General features: G+C 34.2%; 1 protein-coding gene across 11 annotated transcripts in view; it reads right to left on the reverse strand.

Annotated features, from left to right (window-relative positions):
- Window positions 1–20,815, reverse strand: part of ATP2C1 (ATPase secretory pathway Ca2+ transporting 1) — a 156,657-nt gene that overhangs the window by 45,977 nt on the left and 89,865 nt on the right. For all 11 annotated transcript variants that reach the window (XM_033212685.1, XM_033212683.1, XM_033212675.1 and 8 more), the window contains 8 exons: window positions 14,946–15,101; window positions 13,834–13,902; window positions 12,739–12,814; window positions 9,624–9,690; window positions 4,912–5,036; window positions 3,964–4,061; window positions 1,783–1,878; window positions 1,604–1,693 (listed from right to left, as the gene is read on the reverse strand). In XM_033212685.1, coding sequence (XP_033068576.1) covers window positions 1,604–1,693; window positions 1,783–1,878; window positions 3,964–4,061; window positions 4,912–5,036; window positions 9,624–9,690; window positions 12,739–12,814; window positions 13,834–13,902; window positions 14,946–15,101 — 777 coding nt within the window. The remainder of the gene's footprint in view (window positions 1–1,603; window positions 1,694–1,782; window positions 1,879–3,963; window positions 4,062–4,911; window positions 5,037–9,623; window positions 9,691–12,738; window positions 12,815–13,833; window positions 13,903–14,945; window positions 15,102–20,815) is intronic.

Raw genomic sequence — 20,815 nt, forward strand, 5'->3', positions numbered from 1 at the left:
ATGTATTGCTTTCTATTTTCTATTGAAACATGTTCAGGCTCTTCTTCTTGGCCTTAAAGGTTCTCCAGAAACCCACCACATACAGTGTCTATAAAAATCCTCCTGGTTGGCCGGGCGTGGTGGCTCATGACTGTAATCCCAGCACTCTGGGAGGCCGAGGTGGGCGGATTCTGAAGTCAGGAGATTGAGACCATCCTGGCTAACACGGTGAAACCCCGTCTCTACTAAAAAATACAAAAAATTAGCCGGGCGTGGTGGCGGGCGCCTGTAGTCCCAGCTGCTCGGGAGGCTGAGGCAGGAGAATGGCGTGAACCCGGGAGGCAGAGCCTGCAGTGAGCGGAGATGGTGCCACTGCACGCCAGCGTGGGCGACAGAGCGAGACTCCGTCTTAAAAAAAAAAAAAATCCTCCTGGTCACACAAATATATTTCATTTTATCCAGTTTGTCCAATTCATTAGCCACAACCCACTCTATGCTCTTTTACTCCTCTCTACTTCCACTTTAGTTCATTCCCTAGCTTACCTTATCTAAACCCTTCCTATCCTTCAAAGCCCTCATATCCCAGCTCTGAATTTGCATTGTTCTTATATGTAACTTAACGTTTAAGATTTCAGTGTCTGCTGTCTTGGATTGCCTTTTGTCTCAAGAATGTCAGTATAAATTCCTTACCTAAAATGTGAGGTCTCTGCCTATAAAAAGATAGGTTCGTACTCTTTATCTCTCAAAGAAACTAATATCTTTACAAGCATAACACAGGAAATACTTGATAACTAATTCATGCTTTGAGTACTATACTATTTTAGTTATAAGGAGACCAAATGATACAGAAATGTGCTTTTCTGCCAAGGAAACTATATATTCTAAAACTGTAAATTTTATTTCATTAAATATGTTATAATAACCTGTAATTCTATACTGTCTCTCATTTCAAGCAACCTCATTTAGAAGCCTCTTCTGGCTTTACACAAGTATCAAAATTTCCTTTGAATACTCTTGAGGTAGGAATAGTGATTTTTGTTGTGAGTGACAGCCTGTACTTACTAGGTTTCTCGCTGAATCAAATATAGGACTTACGGGATAAGGAGACAGATTGGGACAGATGAAAAGTTAACTGAGACTTTTTCTGCCCAAAACAAATTATAACTTTACAATCATTTTGAAAAATTAACAAAGGAGAGAAAGGAAAGACTGGGAAAAGAAAGCTGTTTTCTCATGACTGTGTTACTATCTTTACATAGAAATACTAAAGAATGTTGCCTTTTATTCATTCAAAAGTTAGTATTTATCAGCAATTACACACATTCATGAAGTATTTCACATGCAGATCTCAATATTGTGGAGGACAGGAACATTTCTTCATAAGAAATCAACGACTATTCATTAGTTTGTAACTTGCATGTGAACAATAAAGTTATAGTGAAAAACCTCTATACTTTATATTTACAGGAGTAAAACTGATACCCAAAAGATAGTAAAAACAATGTAATAGTATGAGTTTTTTTCACTCAATACCTAAAAACCAGTAATACTGAAATTGATGACACTGCGTTCTGTTGTGAGGGTAGTGTCTCATATGTCAAAGAAGAGAAATTTAGGTACATACCTTCATTGCAAGAGCAATTAAGGCTCCTTCTGTTGGCTTCCCCATTAGAGTATTGTTTCTAATTACAGCATCATTGCACACACAGCCCGCCTAAGAAAAATACACATAAACTATGAACCTATCACTGTGTCTTAAGTTATTATGAAGAAAGTCACTGTCTTGGAAAACAAAGTATTTACCTCAACAATTCTGCTAACAGCTGGGTTATAGAATCCATGAACAACATCACCATCAACAATCACTTCCCCAAATTGATTATAGCCAACTCCAGTAACCTAAAGGTCACAAAGTGGGATCAATAATACAAACACTACAAACACGTGCTGGTGACAAGACCTATAAAACCCAAAAACTATACTGAGTTCTGTTCATTTTATTTATAATGACACTGTTAAAGTGTTTATCTAGAAAAGTATTAAAACTTGTCTTTAAAAAGGACATTTAGTAAAGAAATATAGATTCTAATTCTCATCAAAATTATTAATCTAAAAAGACATTGTTTTCTACTTACAATATACTATCAAAAGAATAAGCTATGAAAATATACATAAGCTTAAACTTATACGACATTACACTTATATAGCATACTACAGTTTGCAAAGAACTCAAATCCATTACCATATGTAACATATAACACAAACCTGTGACTTTGACAAAAGTAGTATTCAAAGTATTCTTTCTGCAAACATGCAGGCCTGGAGACATTGAGATATATGCTAGCACTTACAAATCACTTTAACACAGCATATTACACACCAATTTTAAAAATCAGAGGTAGAGACAAACCTCTATCAGATGTCTAGAACAAACCAAGCCAAACAAAAGGAAATTTCACAATAAAAATCATACAATTTAGTGGCCAGGTGTGGTAGCTCACATCTGTAATCCTAACACTTGGGAGGCCGGGGCAGAAGAATCACTTTAGCCTAGGAGTTCAAGACCAGCCTGGGCAACAAAGCAAGATCCATGTCTATTAAAAATAAAAATAAATAAAAAATGTTTCATGACATAATTTAGAGGTAAACAATTAACAAATGATTAATGCATTACATATAGCATGACCTTAAAAGAAAAACTAATATTCTACCTTCCATATCTGGATCATATAAGCACATGTAATCCCAATGACCCTTCTGAATCACCCAGAAAGGGCACATTCACCAACACAGCATGGGGGATCTTTGACCAAATCTAACACCATAAATATCGAGTCTCTTTTCAAAACCTATGTAAAACGGACGTAAATAAACCCAAGTACAACTTCTGTCAATTTGTCTAATGCTTATTTTTCTCAAAGAATTAGCTATAAATACATTTTAAATTACTGTACCCAACATAAGTAGTGTTAAGAGCATTCCAGTCAAAAATCCTGCAGAGACTGAGTAGGATTAGACTTGTCCATAAGCACCTTCAGGAAGAACTACTGCACAGTGATGTGCACTTAAGAGACAATGTATCTATATATAATTGTTAAAATAAAATGATTCATTCATTCATTTATTCATTTATCAAGTATTTATTATTATGAAGCAGGCTCTGTGCTAGGCAATATAGTTCCTGTTCTCTTATAATGGGGAAAAGGGACAGAAAATTTTACCTAAGATAAGGACTAAGAGGTATGAAATGCTAAGAAAACATATAACATAGGGCCACTTCTGAGTGTTCTGAAGAATTGGGTTGAATTAAGGTGCAAAGGATGAAGAGACATTAGACTATCCTAAACAGTGAGAAAGGCAGCAAAGTTCCTAAAGTAGGAATAATTGTGTCACATCAAAAGAACTATAAAGCCAGTACATTTAGTGCATAGAAAGCAAAGGGTACCATATAAGGATAGAGGGGAAAATACGGGACAGAACATGTACGACTTTGAGAGGCCACAGTTCAGGATCCTAATCACAATGGAAAACCATTGGAGTATCTTAATTTATGGAGTGACATGCTTAAAATTTGGTTGTAAAAAGATCCCTCGAGCTACTTACGGAATGAGGGCATCAAGAATGGATAAAGACCAGTCAAAAAGCTTTATCAGAATGGCAGGTGAGAAATGGCGGTAACTTAAAGAAGCTGGCTATAAAGTAGATGGCTGGGAAAATTCTTTAGAAGTCAAAATTGGCAGGATTTAATTATGGATAGATGCAGGGGTGACCGAAAGAGAGATGTCAAGGAGGAATCAAAGTTTTGGATTGAACAAGTGTACAAGAGAAATGAGACAAAGACTTGGTAGAATCACAGAGAGAGAAAATAACTCCGCTACTAATTTACAGCCCTTTTGAAGGGAAGACACTGGAACTGTTAGGAATGTTAAACATCAAGTTTCTTAAAGCGATACTGTTTTTGTTTGTTAAAAACCTATAGAGTACCTCAGCATGCAGACCATCTGAAGTAAATATGTGAGTAACAGTCATTTCATTCTTCGTCAGTGTTCCAGTTTTATCTGAACAAATCACATTACAGCAGCCTAAAGAATTAAATCATTACAAGTCACCAAAAGAATCAAGGAGAAATATAGGTTCATTTAAAAAACAAATCAAAGACTAGAATCCTGTCCTACTTCTCTGAATTTTATAGAGATCAAACTCATTGGTAATTTTAGATTAACTTCCCTCATTATGCTTGTTTCAGCATAAGCAGTTTCTGAAATTAAAAATAAAAATTAGATGTTGACATTTTCTTATTTACATAGTTAGTTTCTACAAAGTTACTTCACATTAGCTTTATGTAATGATCTTATATAAGATCTTTGCTAGAAAGTTTGGAGAGTTCCTAAATATAAACCCATATAATTTCTTCAGTAGAGATTTTTCAAGGTATTTCAGTTTCTCGTATATGGAGGAGATATTAAAATACAAACTAGAAATTAAATTCAGTACATTTTTGGAGTTTCAAAGCATATTGCACATAAAGTTTTGTTAGAGCAAGATAACTACTATAAATTTACTGTTCTTACAGGCAAATTCAACTCAAGTATGACATTTGGGATCTGTAATAATACATTATCTTCTTTGACACGTCACAAGAAAAAAATTCTATTAATTTTACTCCAAGATTTCAGTTGCTGTATGGATTTTTCTTAACATGATTTGAGCATTAGAACATTATGATGTGGAAAGATTTCTCTTCAAGCCCCTTACCTAAGGGATAGGAATTTTTAATTGCCTTTTTCGGTTGTTAAAACCATATCCAATTTTGCCATAAGCCAAACATCATTATGCAAATATCTAAGATAAAAATTGTAAAACTCTGAGATGATTCACTATTGACATAAATTTATGCATCATTGCATAAGAATGCTCTTAATACAGACTTACCCAGAGTTTCAACAATAGGCAGTTTTTTCACAATGGCCCTTTTCTTCACCATTCTCATAACACCAAGAGCTAGTGTCACTGTGACCACAATGGGGAGACCTTCAGGAATTGCTGCTACAGCCAAACTATAACCAATATATACAAAGTATAAAATATAGGTTAAACAGTACTCACAGCAAAATTTAAATTGGATGTTACTTAAAGCTTAAATAAAATGCAAAATTAACATAGTCAATACCTAAAAAATAAACTTCTCAAAAGGAAGAGAAAGTTAACATTTACTGGATACCTAGTACCTACCAGGTTAAGCACAGTGGTCAAAAAATGTAGGTTCTGACATCAAATTGCCTGGATTTGTATCCCCGGCTTCACCATCTCTTACTTGTGTGATCCTGAGCTACTTACTAATCTAGGTCTGCAGTTTACTGTCCTCATCTATAAAATACAGATAACTACAAATGTTCAAACAAAAACTTATACATGAATGTTCACAGCAACACTATTCACGATAGCCAAAAGATGGAAACAGGCCAAATATTCATCAACTGATAAATGTAAAATTGTGACATCCATGCAATAGAATATTACTTTAGCCACAAAAAGGAATGAAGTACTAACACATGTTACAACATGAATAAACCTTGAAAACCTTGCTAAGTGAAAAAAGACATATACAAAAGATCCCATATTCTATCATTCCATTTATATGAAATATCTAGAAAAGGCAAATCCATAGAGACAGCAGATTAGTGAATGGTTGCCAGGGACTAGGGGAAGAGGGAAACTGGGGAGTGACTGCTTAATGTGTACAGGGTTTTCTTCTGGCATGATGAAAAGGTTCTGAATCCAGATAGCAGTTAACAGTTGTAAAACACTGTGACCATACTTAACTCCACCAACTTAACTCCTTAAAACTGTAAATTTTTATGATATGTGTATTTTATCAGTTTAAAAAATCATTTCACTCTTGTCTTTTATAATTAAAAAATAACAAGTCTTTCTTTGTGCCATTCCAAATACTACCTCTTGACTCTGCTAGAAATAAGGACATAAGCAATCCAACCCTTCATTCTACCACTGTTCCCTCTGCTGCTTCTACTTCCTAATTTCCATTACCAACTTCTCTTTGCATAATCTAGTACATTAGCATCCGTTTCTATAACCGTAATTGACTTTTTCATGCTTTATTTACTGGTTGATTTTAAAGTTGAAAGCAAATAAGCAACAATATTATTAGCTAAACAATACACACTGAAGAGTCAAGAAATATGTATTATCATTAATACTTCCTTTTCTCCTTTGGGCTACTCAAAGAGAATGTTCCTAGCTCAAAAGGAATCCTTTTTTTTTCTTTTTTTTTTTTCCTTTTTAAAATGCTTCCATTAAGGAAAAATAGGCATCATCACTTACAATTTAGATACAATGAATCTTTTCAATCTTATATTTAAGTCATCTTAGCAAAACTTTGCAGAGGAATAAATAAATTGTAAAAAACTTCACTCTAAATTTTCATTTTAACGATAACCCAAAACTATTCCTGGGCTTGAAGGCATCTATACCTGAAATGGGTAACATCTTTTGGATGCAACTAACTGCTCATCCACTGTTTTTGGTGAACTTGGAATATATTTGTCTTATAAATACTGATTTCAGATTTCAAAACATATTTCTAACAGGCTCTAGCTTATCATTCTAGTTCTTCTTTCTTGCATTTGTTCTGTCAAATTACAACACTTCTAAAACCATTGATGGTTCCCAATTGTGTTCAAAAGAGAACAGCTACCTTCTTTGGTCCATGACTGCAAAACATTTTCAATTTTAGATTTATAAACACCAATTACAATGATGACTCCAATGAATTTTTCTACTTCTGCATAATCTATTTCCTTTTAATCACTTTTATATTCATACCAGTCTTCAGCAGTTCTCCATTTAAAAGCAGTATGAAGTCAATGCTGGTAAACAAGCATCATAAAAGATGAATGAAATAGGGTCATATATTCGTTTAGCAAAAAGAGATGGTCCAGATTCTTGCTAAAAACTACTGCATGATAGGAGTCCTTGCTGCAGAATGATTAACTGGAAGAGAATACCTTTTTCTTTTTTGTCCTTAAAAACAGACTGCTCACTCATCAAAACTAAGGAGTTTGAGAAGATCTAGAGTATCATCATCCAAAGACTCAGTCTTGAGATTTCACTTGTATGATTAATTTCACCCACATCCTTACAGCCTACAGTGCTTCTACTTGGCTCCTTGCACTGATTTGCCTAATAATTGTGAAAAGTCTCTGTCAATTATTCTTTTTGCCATTATAGTAGAAAGTGAAAAATTTTGAATTCTCACTTTTGTTCAATGAAAGCTGTAACAAACAAACCTAAAGACTGTGCCTTTTGACTTCTTTTACACCTTCTTAAATGATGCAATACTTTAGGAAACACAATAAGAAAACTAAATAATAAGAGAATAGTGATGATTTATTTTATTACATCAACCTTCTAAATGATTCCATCATTTTTCTGCTTTCTTATTGTTTTAGTCATCTTCAGCACTCTTGCAAATAATTGTTAAAATAATTCCTAGGGTGAAGAAATTGTAAAATACTTCAAGAAAGAGGAAAAATAGGATCATTAAAGGTCCCATAATGTAGCTTATATTTATAAAATATTCCAGTGGATCCATACTGCAAAACAGAATTGCAAAATAGAATGAGTTTTATTCTATTTGAAAATTTTTAAGTTTCTTGTCCTTTGGAAGACCTTGAAGAAAAAATAAAAGTTATGATATGTCAATCTGTACAAAAAGAACTCAAATAAAACCCCAAATCCTCAAAAACTAAAAATGATCCAATGGATAATATGTGAGTGTTTAATATCTCAAACTTATTCCCCATTTTAAATTTATTTCATATTTAACCCATGGCTTTTTTAAATACAAATTTAAACCAAGAGTTTCAAATTGCATTTTCACCCCCTTGAGAAAAAAAAAAAAAATTCCTTCACTATATCACAAATATCTTTTTACTTCTCATTCATGATTCCTTGTAATCTATTTGACTTTTCTTTTTGAAAGACATTGACTTTTGTTCTAATATTTGAAATATCTCCTATGCCTACAACAGATGTCTACCAGGATTTCTTTTCCTTACTCTTGCCTTTTCTTATGTCTATTATCATCTTACTTTCCTTCACCCGTGTTTTGCTGGAATTCATACAAGGATGGGTAGGAAATGAATGTTCTACTTGCCTACTTATTTGTAACTAATCGGACCAATCCTTTGGCTAGGCCTAATTTACAGATTTATGATCATTTGCCCCGTAATCTGTTACCACTGCTCCACTGTATTCTAATGCAATCTGATGTTGCTATGGATGAAGAGCTAATAAAATAATCTTCCCCTTCTGGATTTGATTAACTCCAGTTCTAGTCACCTAGTGACCTGGTAAGAATAATATATCAAATATGCTGCTAGGTAACACTGCTATGATTAAGGGATTAAGGGACTAATAAAATCTCTCTGGACGAGGAAAGTTATAATTATCTTATAGGAAGTCATAGCTTTGAGTTTCTAAAGTGTAGTAACTCTTATAACTAGACACGTCCCTTGCAGGCATCTGGAAACGCATGTTTCAAAATATGTCTCTCATAGAGATATTTTAACCCAAGGTAAATCCCACACTCACAAGGTTGACCTTATCTCCTTTTACTTGAGTGAATTGCTACATGGACTGCTGCAGACTCTTAGAAGGCTGCCTGAAGTTACCCTGCTGTGTTCAGAGCACAGGTATCAGATGTGGTCTGTGAATGTCTTGTGAGTTGGAATGTTTAGAAGAACCTAAAAAGACCCCGTGGTAGAAACTGCAGTTGCTAATGAGAAGTCTGATGCCAGCGTAGTTACTCTTCCTTTGTAGATGTCCTGACATTTTTTCTTTAGTTTCACAATTATGTATCAAGGTTGAAGTTTTTTCCATTCTGCTTGGCATTTAGTGAATCCTTTCAATCTATAAAGACTTATTTTGCCTTAGCTTGAGAAAATATTTGTGTGTCATATCTTACATAATTTCTCCTTACATCTTTTTGAAACTCCAATTAGTTAGAAATAGTATTTCTGAAATTATTCCTTTTCATCATTTTATCTCATTCTTTCTAAGACTTTTTACTCTTTTTAAAAGGGGAGGAACCTCTTTGAATTTATATTACACCCCTTCAATGGAATTTTTAATTTCAGCTTTCATAATCTTAATTTCTAAAAACTCTTTCTGTTCTCTGATCCTTTTCTACAACAATCTATCTCATGGATGCAGTTTCTTCACAAGTCTCCGAAAATACAAACACTTGGTTTTTAAATTTGTCTTCATTTCTTCAATGTTTCGTTTTCCTCTGAAATTAATTATTCAGTTTCTATATTGTGAACTTCCTCTTTCATGCTGCTAATTTTCAATTAGACAATCCTTAATTGTCTATTTATATATAAAAAGGCAATAATGCATTAGTAATTCCAGACATCTAGTGTGGGTTTTCTTCATTACCATATATATACATTTTCATTTTTCTGGAGGTAATTTTAATATATGACTTCTGAACTATTTATGTAGCGATATTATACTCTTATGGTCTCCATGTAATACTGACCTCCATAATAAGACATAAGCTATGTCCATTAGAGAAATAAAAGAGGCAAAAGAGACTCCAATTATGAAGTATTGGAACTTACCTTACACTAATAGTAAACATTTCCAGGATATCTTTTCCCAGTAACCAGCCAACCAACATGATGATTCCTGAAAGACAAACAGTTATTCTTCCCTTTTACATACAATCACCTAGAAGGAACAGAACAAGCTGAAGGCATCTAAAACATCCCTTGACAATAAAAGGGAAAGCATATCAGATCACAATTAAAAGATTTTATAAAAATCCATTAAACAGGGGAGGTTAAAGTTAACACTGCTTAATGTGAATACTGTGCATACTCACATAGGTACACGTGTGCTCACACAGTTTTACTGTTGGTTGACACTGCTCCCATCTATCCCTTAAGGCAATAGTATCTTACTATTTTTTTTTTAAATTACCAGTATTTTCATACAATGAAAAACAGAAGGTGGCAGCAAACATATAGGTCTTCTATTTAATATCAAACGTGCAAAATTAAACCCTAAAACTTCATTTTCCATAACACAATATCCAGACACTTCTCAGCAAATCCATACTACATACAAAGGGACACTTAGGACTTGGCTCAAAAAGTGATGTGCCTTACGTTAAGCACCTACGACTGCACTAACATCTAAAAATTACTACTTTCAAGGCATTTCAAAAATTTAAAAATCAATTAAACCAATACTCCTTGCTTTAACCTTTTATCTTTGAAAGGAACAGGGGTAAAGTGGCACACAAGCAGGTTTGTAAGGAAAAACCAAACAGATTCATCAGAGGTTTGATAAAATAAACCTATCTCAAGACTGTAAATCAATATGAACATTTAAGACAAGGTTTTTTTCATCTTTGTATAGCTAAAGAATATCCAAATAGTAACTTTCTAAGATCCTATCCCAAACACTATCATGATGGAATTATGTAAAAAGGATTATTATACCAGGGGTCAGTAAACTATAATCTGTGGGTCTCTTGTCTGCTTTTGTGAATGAAATTTGTTGGAACATAGCCACACTCATTTATTTACATATTTTCTATGATTGTTTTCATGCTAATGGCAAAGTAAACTATTTCTAACAGAGACCATATGGACTAAAATATTTACTATCTAATCCTTTACAAAAAAAAAAAAAATTGCTGACCCCTGATCTAGCTCTTGACCTTGGCAAGAGAAATTATGTCCAATGTGATATACTAACATAAAACCAGATAATCATAAAGTTGAAACATATTTATTACTAAACTTGAAATGGTTTTATGGTATAGTGCTAATAGAAACTACAAAGATTTAATTGGCTAGAATGTCCTTCAGTTTATCAAATTCACTATAAAATTTCTAGAAAAGAGCAATAATCAAATGAAAGGAGTTATGAGGGCATACACACCAGTGAAAAAAAACTAAGACAACTTCCTACCCTTCTACTTTATGTTTACAATGAAGATAGATGGATAAACAGAATTACTATTTAAGAAGTTATTTCAACTAATATTGTATTAACAGAAATAGTGCTTCAAAATTGCATTACTCCTGTAATCCCAGCACTTTGGGAGGCTGAGGTGGGCAATCACGTGAGTTCAGGAGTTCAAGATCAGCCTGGCCAATGTGGTAAAACCCTGTGTCTATTAAAAATTAAATTAAAAAATTAGCCGGGTGTGGTGGCGCACACCTGTAATCCCAGCTACTTGAGAGGCTGAGGCAGGGAAATCGCTTGAACCCTGGGAAGCAGAGGTTGCAGTCAGCCGGGATTGTGTCATTGCACTTCAGCCTGAGCAACAAGAGCGAGACTCCGTCTCAAAAAAAAAAAAAAATTGTATTACTGACTTTGAAATACTAAGTTAGCTGGAATAATTAACATGGTAAGAAAATTAAAGGAGAAGAGGCTTCAAAATTAATGCAAGTGGTTAATGTGTGATAAAAACGTGACTTCAACCCCATGAATAAAGACTGGATTACATATTTAATGGGATAATTAACTTGAGTAAAAAAGTTAAAACTCTGCCTTAAGTCATGTACTAAAATAAATTTTAAAGAAAATAGTAAAATGTCAAAAATAAAAAACTATACAACAATGTTTTAATAAATGTTCTTATAAACATGAGGTTGGGAAATCTTTAGGAATAGAACAAAACCAACTTAATTGCAGAGATTATCAATAGGAGGGTGACAACAGAATCTCAAGGAAGAGGGGATGTTTTAACTCATTTGTGTCTGAGGTTGCAATTTTTTGAATTTTTGCAATCAGACCTTGGCAATGACCTTGAGCAGTAGGATATAAATAACTCCCACATGCTTAGCGATCCAATAATGGAACACTAGTCATAAACAGTTAATTACATATATTGCCCTCTTACCAAGTTTATTCTACATGCTTCAAAGGCAATTGAAATGGGAAAAAAATACTTATAACTTATACAACAAAAATACTGAAAATCTACTCATATAAAAAGCTTTTATCAATCTAAGACTCAAGACACAGGAAAAGGGACAATAATCACTGGCAGGTCATAAAATGAAATAAAAATGATCAACCCACACATGACAAAGCATTCGGTTTCCCTAATAATGAACTGTGAAATCAAACAATGAGAACTCTTTTATTTACAGTTGAAGTTAATGACAACACTTAAAGCTGGACAAAAATTTAAAAGGTACATGGATCCCCTTTGACTAAATAAATTTTATTTCTAAGAATTTTTCCTTAAAAAAGAGAGCTATTTACCAGAAGATACCCACACTGGAGAAGTATTTATATAATAAAAAAAAACCTCAAAAAATCCTAAATATCTAGAAGAGGTCTTCTTATATGTTTTCCCACAAAATAGAATACTATACAACCTTTACATTTGTTTTGTGTGAGCATCAATCCAATGACAAGAGTTTTATGACAGGACATGTGAAATAAAAATAGAAAAGCAGTCCATAAAACTACAGTATTACATTTTTGAAAGATAAATACTAAAATGTTTAAAGAAATATTTTCTGATTACAAGAATCAGAGTTCTATTTTTTCTTTGTTGAAATGAATAACGACTAGTAGTCTTACAATTTTAAAAAGTATTAAACTTAATAAAAAAAGAAAAGCCAATAAATAAAACTAGAATACCACCACCCTTCACATTCAGAAAAGAAAACTCAAATAAAAATATACACATACTCACTCTTCTCTTACCTATTATACCAAAGGAGTAAAAAGAAAGTTGTTTTCCTAAGAGGTCCATGCTCTTCTGCAGAGGGGTTTTTGGTGCCTTGATAAATTGAAGAAGAGTGTCACCACAATTAGCCATATTTACTAAGCTTTATCAAGTGTCAGGGACTTGCTAAGTGCTTGACAAAGCAATTCCTAAGTTAACAATCCAACTCTCCCATAAGGTAAATAAGCATCTTCACTGAGAAAACTGAGACTTAGATTTTACACAATGCCCAAGGTCACACAGTGAGGAACAGAAATTCTCTACTTTTAAAAACCTGTTTATTTGAAAAGGTCCATTCTCCCTATGCTTCCTTCTGAGAAAAAATCTGTTCTCCCTCCTACCAACCACTGCAGGACTTCATTACCATCAGCTGCTCTCTCACTTACTTTTCCAATTTTCCCCTTTCTGTATCCACAAACATGCTAGTAACCCAGGTATTTTAATCCCCCCTCATCTGCTAACCCTCTTCTCTATTCATCCCTTCACTACCACGCCTCTTGGAATGAGTTCCCACTCTGCATCACATACTGGAGTTTTGGCAGGTTACCTGAGAAATCCAGAGGATTTGGGGAGAACATGACATTTGCAGAATGCAACTTCCTTTTAAATAAGAAAGTATTTAAAATGAACTCATCTTTAATGCTTTTAGCCAAGAATATTTTGTAGGTTATTTTACTTGGCAATCTTTTCCCTGCCACCCTTACTTGGAATTATGTGAAGTTGAAAAAATTTGATAGAAGACATGTTCCAAGGTACAAATATACTAATTACTAATCCTTAAAATTACCACAACACTAATTTCTGAAAATAGTAAGATCTACAAATAAGTGGTTATAAGCCTTTTTCTGCTATAAACACTGAGTAAAGCTCAAAATCCTTTAGAATACTAACAACATCAATTTAGACCTTTTCAAATACAGGCTTTCCAATTATGTTTCTAAACAGAGACAACTGATTTCCATTCTGAATAAAATATTGCTCTCAACAGTATACAAAGTAATCCAATATTCTCTACTTACAATGAAGAATTCCAGATTTGGAACAAATACATCATTAACATATTAAGTACTCACCTCTTCTGCTTGCATCATTTTAAAAACCTCCCCAAATTCAGAATTTTCTCCTGTTCCAATGACAACACCCTAAGGGGAAAAACAGGAAAATACATTTACATCCAGATGAAATGTAAACTAAAACACATACACACACACATCCAATAACTTTCAAAGTCTTACCTACAGTGAAGATGTCTAACATACACACTCGTAAGATTTCCTTAGCAAATTTACTTTTTTGTGTTACTGTCATAACCATTTGCCCCTTATGATTTAAACCCTGGAAACAAACATTACATTAAATGTATTGCTGGCCAGGTGCTGCGGTTCACGCCTATAATCCCAGTACTTTTGAGTGGCCAAGGCGGGGGTGGATCACTTGAGGTCAGGAGTTCGAGATCAGCCTGGCCCACATGGTGAAATGCCATCTCTACTAAAAATACAAAAAATTAGCCAGGCGTGGTGGGATGTGCCTGTAATCCCTGCTACACGGGAGGCTGAGGCATGAGAATCACTTGAACCTGGGAGGTGAAGGTTGCAGAGAGTCAAGATCACGCCACTGCACTCCAGACTGGACAACAGAGTGAGACTCCGTCTCAAAACAAAAAGTATTGCAGACTCAATTCTGAGGCCTATTTTTTGCCTATATTAGTATTTCTGAAATACAAATATGTATTATACTCAATAGGAGACATTTAATATAGTTTCTTTTTATCCCTAGTGAATGATGTCTTTTGCACTGGTGGAGTATCAGAATTCAGGATACGAAGCATTTGAAATCGATCAACAGGTGAACAATATATAGATTATTACAGCCAGTATCATATCAACTACATTAAAAATTTATTTAACTAATAATAAACACATCCATGAAATCACTGTTTCTCTCTTTACAAAGAAACAGGTAATGAGGATTATCCATTATCTGTGAAATAGCAGAACTATGGAAATGTTCTACTTCAGGGACACAGATTCTCCCCCGTTTCACAAATAGATGTAATGGGTTAAGTTCAATTTTATCTTTTGTCATGTATTTGAAAAATTCCACATAAAATCAGCAAAAAAAAAAAATTGAGAAAATAGTTTCAAACAAAGGAACTGCTTTTTTCACAACAGGAAAAAAAATTTACCTTTGCTTTGCCACATCTGACCAGTGTTCCCATAAAGGCAATGTTACTTCTTGATGCAAGAGCTCCATTAGTTGCAGCTGGCTGAGGAGCTGTCACCTTAGAACAAGGCGTTGTCTCACCTGTCAAGCTGGACTCATCAATGGAAAGATCCACAGCCTTAGGGAACATAAAGAAACCCAGATTCAAATTTTGTGCTACATTTAACATCTCTAGAGTTCATAACTATCATCACTTCTTCCTCAAATATCCCTTTTCCATTGATTAGCCACATCTTGTATCAAAACCATCACTCTAAGACAAAAGACCAGAATCAGTACAATCATATTTTAAAATACAATTAAGTCAACAAAATCTAAGACAAGCAAAGTAGGATGCTGTACCATGAGACTAGATTAGTCCAAAATTGAAAATACAACTAGGAAAAATTTGACACTAGCTAAGACTCAATCTTCATCTAGAGAAAACTCAACTTTTCATGACAAAATATTATTTCCTAATTTTGTCAAGTCCCTAAAGTTCTGGAAAAATGGCTTGGCAGATTAAAACCACCAACGATGACTGAAAGTGATACATGAATAAAAGGGGAAAATGTCACTTAGAAATCATTTCATTTTGGAATCAATTTTCATAAAATTATTCTTGTTATACATCCCTACATTTATTCCAAATTATAATTTGCAAGACTCAAAAATGTATACAAATGTTTTCATGCAGATCATAACTATCATAATATCTTCCAACTCTGCAATAGAGCTCAATTTTGAAGGCTTCACTCCTGACACAGTATTTACCTACCCAAGCATACAGAAAAAAGGAAAAAAAAACTATTTTAAGAGTATAGATAGATACATACATACATACAAACAAGTGGGGGAGAGGACTAGGGCCAAGTAAGTCAGAAATAGTTAAGAGTTAAATAGCTTCCTCTACTGCAGTGCTTCTCAAAACCTTCAATACATTAATGTGAATCACCTCAACAGGAATACAGGTATACAGCAAAGGTTCTCAACGGAGGACAGCATCACATCCACTACCTCAGAACTTGTTAGAAGAGTCCTTTGCTACACCTCCAACACAAGGCAGAGAAAGTCAACCTAACAGACTGTATTTACAAGCCCTCCAGGTGATTCTGTTGCAAACTTCCACCCATTTTATTCCAGAAGCAATTATTCAAGGGTCCTTAGGGTACTCTTTAACAAACTAAGAATTAGTTCATGACGTTACTGATTTTACAGGCTCATTCATTCACCCAACATTTATTGACTATCAGTGTACGGCACTGAGCAAGTTCCTGGAAAGAAAACAGGATAAATTACTGCACAGTATCACTGCTATTTTAAGTTGAGTCAGTATTCTCAATCAGGCCTTTCTTAATCCTCAGTTCACACTATGTACGAAGTGTTCTAAATTTATATCTTCTTTTTCTTTTTTTTTGGCAGGGGGTGAAAAGTTATAAATTACATCTTTTCAAATGGTTCATTTCTGAGCATAAAAACCTCAAATAACCTCATGTAAAATGATTATTAAAAATTGGTTCACAGAATCATCTCCGCAACAAAACTGTTTTAATTTGATCAACAACATTCCTACATTCACTTAACAAATATTTATTACTGCTTACAATGTACCATGCCCTGTACTTTATCACACACAGCAGGAGAATCAGCAGTGAACAAAACAAAGTTTCTACCCCTGGATATAATGGGAAAGTGATTTTAAACAAGCACGAGTATATAATATACAATGCCAGGTGGGGGAAAACAACAAACATAACAAAGATAGAGTCACATTTTAGAAGAAAACATTCCCCAAAACCAGGTAATCCTCTGCAGAGCCCTGATAGACCTGAGAGCTCGAAGGCTGGGCCATAATTAGGGAGAGTGGATTTCCCGTAAAGGGAAAAAAGTACAAAGACCTTGGGGGCAGGAACATGCTTGGTGTGTTTGTGTGTTCCGGAAACACATAACTGCAAAAATAAGAGTTTACATTAGATTGTAAGTTTTAAAATATTCATCATGAAAATAAATGTAACTCCAAAGAGACAAAATTGTGCTAGCAATTCCCAAAAGTTTAGATAGTATGACAATGGAATGCATTTTCGTATCAAAATAAGCTTACAAAAATTATTCTTTAAAACACAGATCAATAGTCCTTTAGACATTAAAGGATTTTGCATTTAACATTAATTGTGTATACAAACACAAACCAGTTAATAAATTCGGGTTCATTACCTTAACCCAACTGAAAATTTTTTGTTTTTTTTTTTGAGACGGAGCCTCGCTCTGTTGCCCAGACTGGAGTGCAGTGGCCGGATCTCAGCTCACTGCAAGCTCCGCCTCCCGGGTTCACGCCATTCTCCCGCCTCAGCCTCCCGAGTAGCTGGGACTACAGGCGCCTGCCACCACGCCCGGCTAGTTTTTTTGTATTTTTTTAGTAGAGGCGGGGTTTCACCGTGTTAGCCAGGATGGTCTCGATCTCCTGACCTCGTGATCCGCCCGTCTCGGCCTCCCAAAGTGCTGGGATTACAGGCTTGAGCCACCGCGCCCGGCCAACCCAACTGAAGATTTAAAAAACACCTGCCATGTCCAAAGGCAAGTGAATTTTTCTTTATTAAAGGAACATATTTATTTGACTTTTCTTTCCATGTTAACCTTGGAACTATTTAACTTTTCACATAACACATTTATTAGCAAGGCAAGAAAAACAAATCTTAAAATGGGCCTTTCTTCAAAGATAATGTCAATACTAAAAATCGGCTGACATTTCATTGCTTACAATCTGCTAGGCACTATGCTACATACCTATGCTAAATTATCACATTTAATCCTACTAACAACTCCTATGAGGCAAGTAATTACTATTATTATCCCTGCTTTACAGGCACTGAAAGGTTAAGTAACTCACCCAACATTATAGAGGTAGAACGCTATGCAGATAAAATTCCAGTGTTGAAAGATTTTAACTCCAGATTCCTCTTATTTAAAGGATCAATCTACAAATTATTTCTCCTCCCCAATTTTGTAACCACTTATAGAAAAAGACAAGTATAACACATAAAGCAAATTTATGAAAAATAGTATGTATTTCCTGAATTACAAGTAAATTTATACAAGGTTCATTTTATTTAGCAAGCTCATCTTTAATGCTTGTTACAACAATCAGAGTTGAACAAAATTTTCCAAGATCTTAACTAGAAAAGAGATCCACTAATATTTAAAAATAAATACTTGTAGAAATTTACAGAATTCCTTCCCTAAGAGACGTAAAACTCATGTTTTCCCTTTGAAGACTTTTGCTTTAAATGTAAATCTTAAACATGGATAAATACTAACATGAAGTGACTAATAGAGAAGGAATTTTTTTTTAATCTGCTGTTTTTAAAAAGAGGAAAAGCATGATTTCATGGCTCTGTCAGCAACCTAGCTCTTTGGTTTCAGCCTCAGAACAACAATCACTTAAGAGAGCCCTTGTCTGGTGTAATACACAAGCTAATGTGGAAGAAAAAGGGGCTCAGGACCCTAATTTTTTTCTATATCATTATAAATTTGTAACTAAAACTGAAATTATCATTCAATGTGTCTAAATCTCACAATGTCCCGATCTGCAAAGATTTCAACTATCTGTTGAATATGAATACTTTCTAAGTCACAAGTTATTTTCTCTTAATAGTGACTGCAAGAGTTTTCCTAGGAAGTCGTTTTGAGGGAGTAGAGGGAAAGAAAAGGTGGAATTTAATAAATGAGGCAAGCCTATTACAGTTTAATAAAGTCACAATTTAATTCATCTGAGAAGAAAGATATTACAGTCATTATTCATTGCATTCATGAGAGAGAGAAAGGTAGGATAAAGTGAAATCAAAGACTCAGACAGCCTCATAACACCTAGCCAAAAGTTTAAGTACTAAACCCTCAGAAGACCTGCTAATGAACAAGAAAACTGATTTTCACTTTCATTCTTCTTCAAGCACTCTGGTGGAGGTGTGAATACGCTATAAAGCAGTTCAAAAATCAGAATATAAATAAGAATCAAGATGACTATATAATTCACAGTCTAAATATTTAACATCTACACAATAAAAATGACTGGAAAAATTCACAAGATTATTATTCACATAAAACACTAGGGAGAAAGAAATCAAATGCCAGTCACAAAGGTTTCCTGAAAGGCAGAAAGTACTTTTAAAAATTCACGTTAACATGGAACAACTGGCAGCTACAAATAAGTTCTTAAGCTAAAGAACTGTTTGACATACAGTATACTGATAAGGCAATCACCTCTCGAGTCTAGAATTAAAAGCAAATCATTAAAAAGCAAATTAGAAATGGATTTTTCTCCCCAGAAACACTCTTCCAAAATATTCACCTATAGCTGCCTGATCACAAAATTTCTTACTTCTGCTTTCAAAAATTAAGATACTTCACTGTTTATGCAAATGAAGAAAATGTAATTTAAAATCTTCATGTATGTAACTTATTAACACTCAAAGCCAAACCAACCAAGTGTTATGTATTACTGAAAACAATACATGAAATTAATTTTATCCCATGGTAAATGCTTACATAAATTGCTAACTTTCTGATTCGAGTATACAGAAAAAGTTATTCAGAAGATACAGCTGTTTCATCTACATTGAAAACGGTCAGTATAACCACCTTCCTCAATGATCTTAGCTACATCTTCTGAATAACTTGCTGCAGCTTCTCCACTAACATTTGCTGCTTCATCTTGCCCTTATATGTTATAGAGATGGCTTCTTTACTTAAACCTCATGAACCAACCTCTGCAAGCTTCAAACTTTCCTTTGGCAGCTTCCTCACTTCTCTCAGTCTTCACAGAACTGAAGAGAGTTATGGTCCTGCTCTGGATTAGGTTTGGTTTAAGGAAATATTGTGGCTGCTTTTACGTTTTATCGAAACCTTTCAAACTTTCTTCATATCCACAATAACGATGTTTTACTTCTTATCATTTGTGTGTTCACTGGAATAGCACTTTTAATTTCCTTCAAGAACTTTTTCTTTGCATTCACAACTTAGCTAATTGTTTGAGGCAAGAGGCCTAGCTTTCAGCCTGTCTTGGCTTTTGACATGCATTCCTCACTAAGCTTAATTATTTCTAGCTTTTGACTTAAAGTGAAAGACATGCGATATTTCCTTCACTTGAACACTTAAGAGGCCACTGTAGGGTTACTAATTGGCTTAATTTCCATATTGTTGTTTCTCAGAGAACAGGAAAGTCTAAGGAGAGGGAAAGAGCAGTTGGACAATGCAGCAGTCAGAAAATATGCAACATTTATTGATTACATTCATGGTCTTACATGAACATAGTTAATGGTGACCCAAAACAATTTTAACAGTAACAGCAAAGATCACTGATCACAGATCACCATAATAGACATAATACTGAAAAAGTTTGAAATACTGTGAGAATTACCAAAATGTGACACAGAGACACAAAGTGAGCACCATGCTGTTGGAAAAATGGCGCCAACAGACTTGCCTGACACAGGGTTGCCACAAATCTATTAATATATTTTTTTAAATGCATTATCTTTGAAGCATGATAAAATGAGGTATGCCAGTACAATCTCAGAAGGAAAAATGAGGTGATAGAAATAGCTGAAGATAAAATGGCTGAACGCTTCCCCAACTTGATGAAAGACATAAATCTACACAACCAAGGAGCTCAATGAAATCCAAATAGAATAAACTCAAAGACATCCACAATGAGACACATTATAATCAAACCATTGAAAGATAAAGACAGAATCTTGAAAACAGCCACAGTAACAACTTATCACATAACAGAATTTTCATTAAGATTAACAGCTTATTCCTAATCAGAAAACATAGAGGTCAAAAAAAACAGACATT

Source organism: Trachypithecus francoisi, unplaced genomic scaffold, assembly GCF_009764315.1.
Source record: "Trachypithecus francoisi isolate TF-2019V2 unplaced genomic scaffold, Tfra_2.0 Lachesis_group0, whole genome shotgun sequence".
NCBI classification, from domain to species: Eukaryota; Metazoa; Chordata; class Mammalia; order Primates; family Cercopithecidae; genus Trachypithecus; species Trachypithecus francoisi.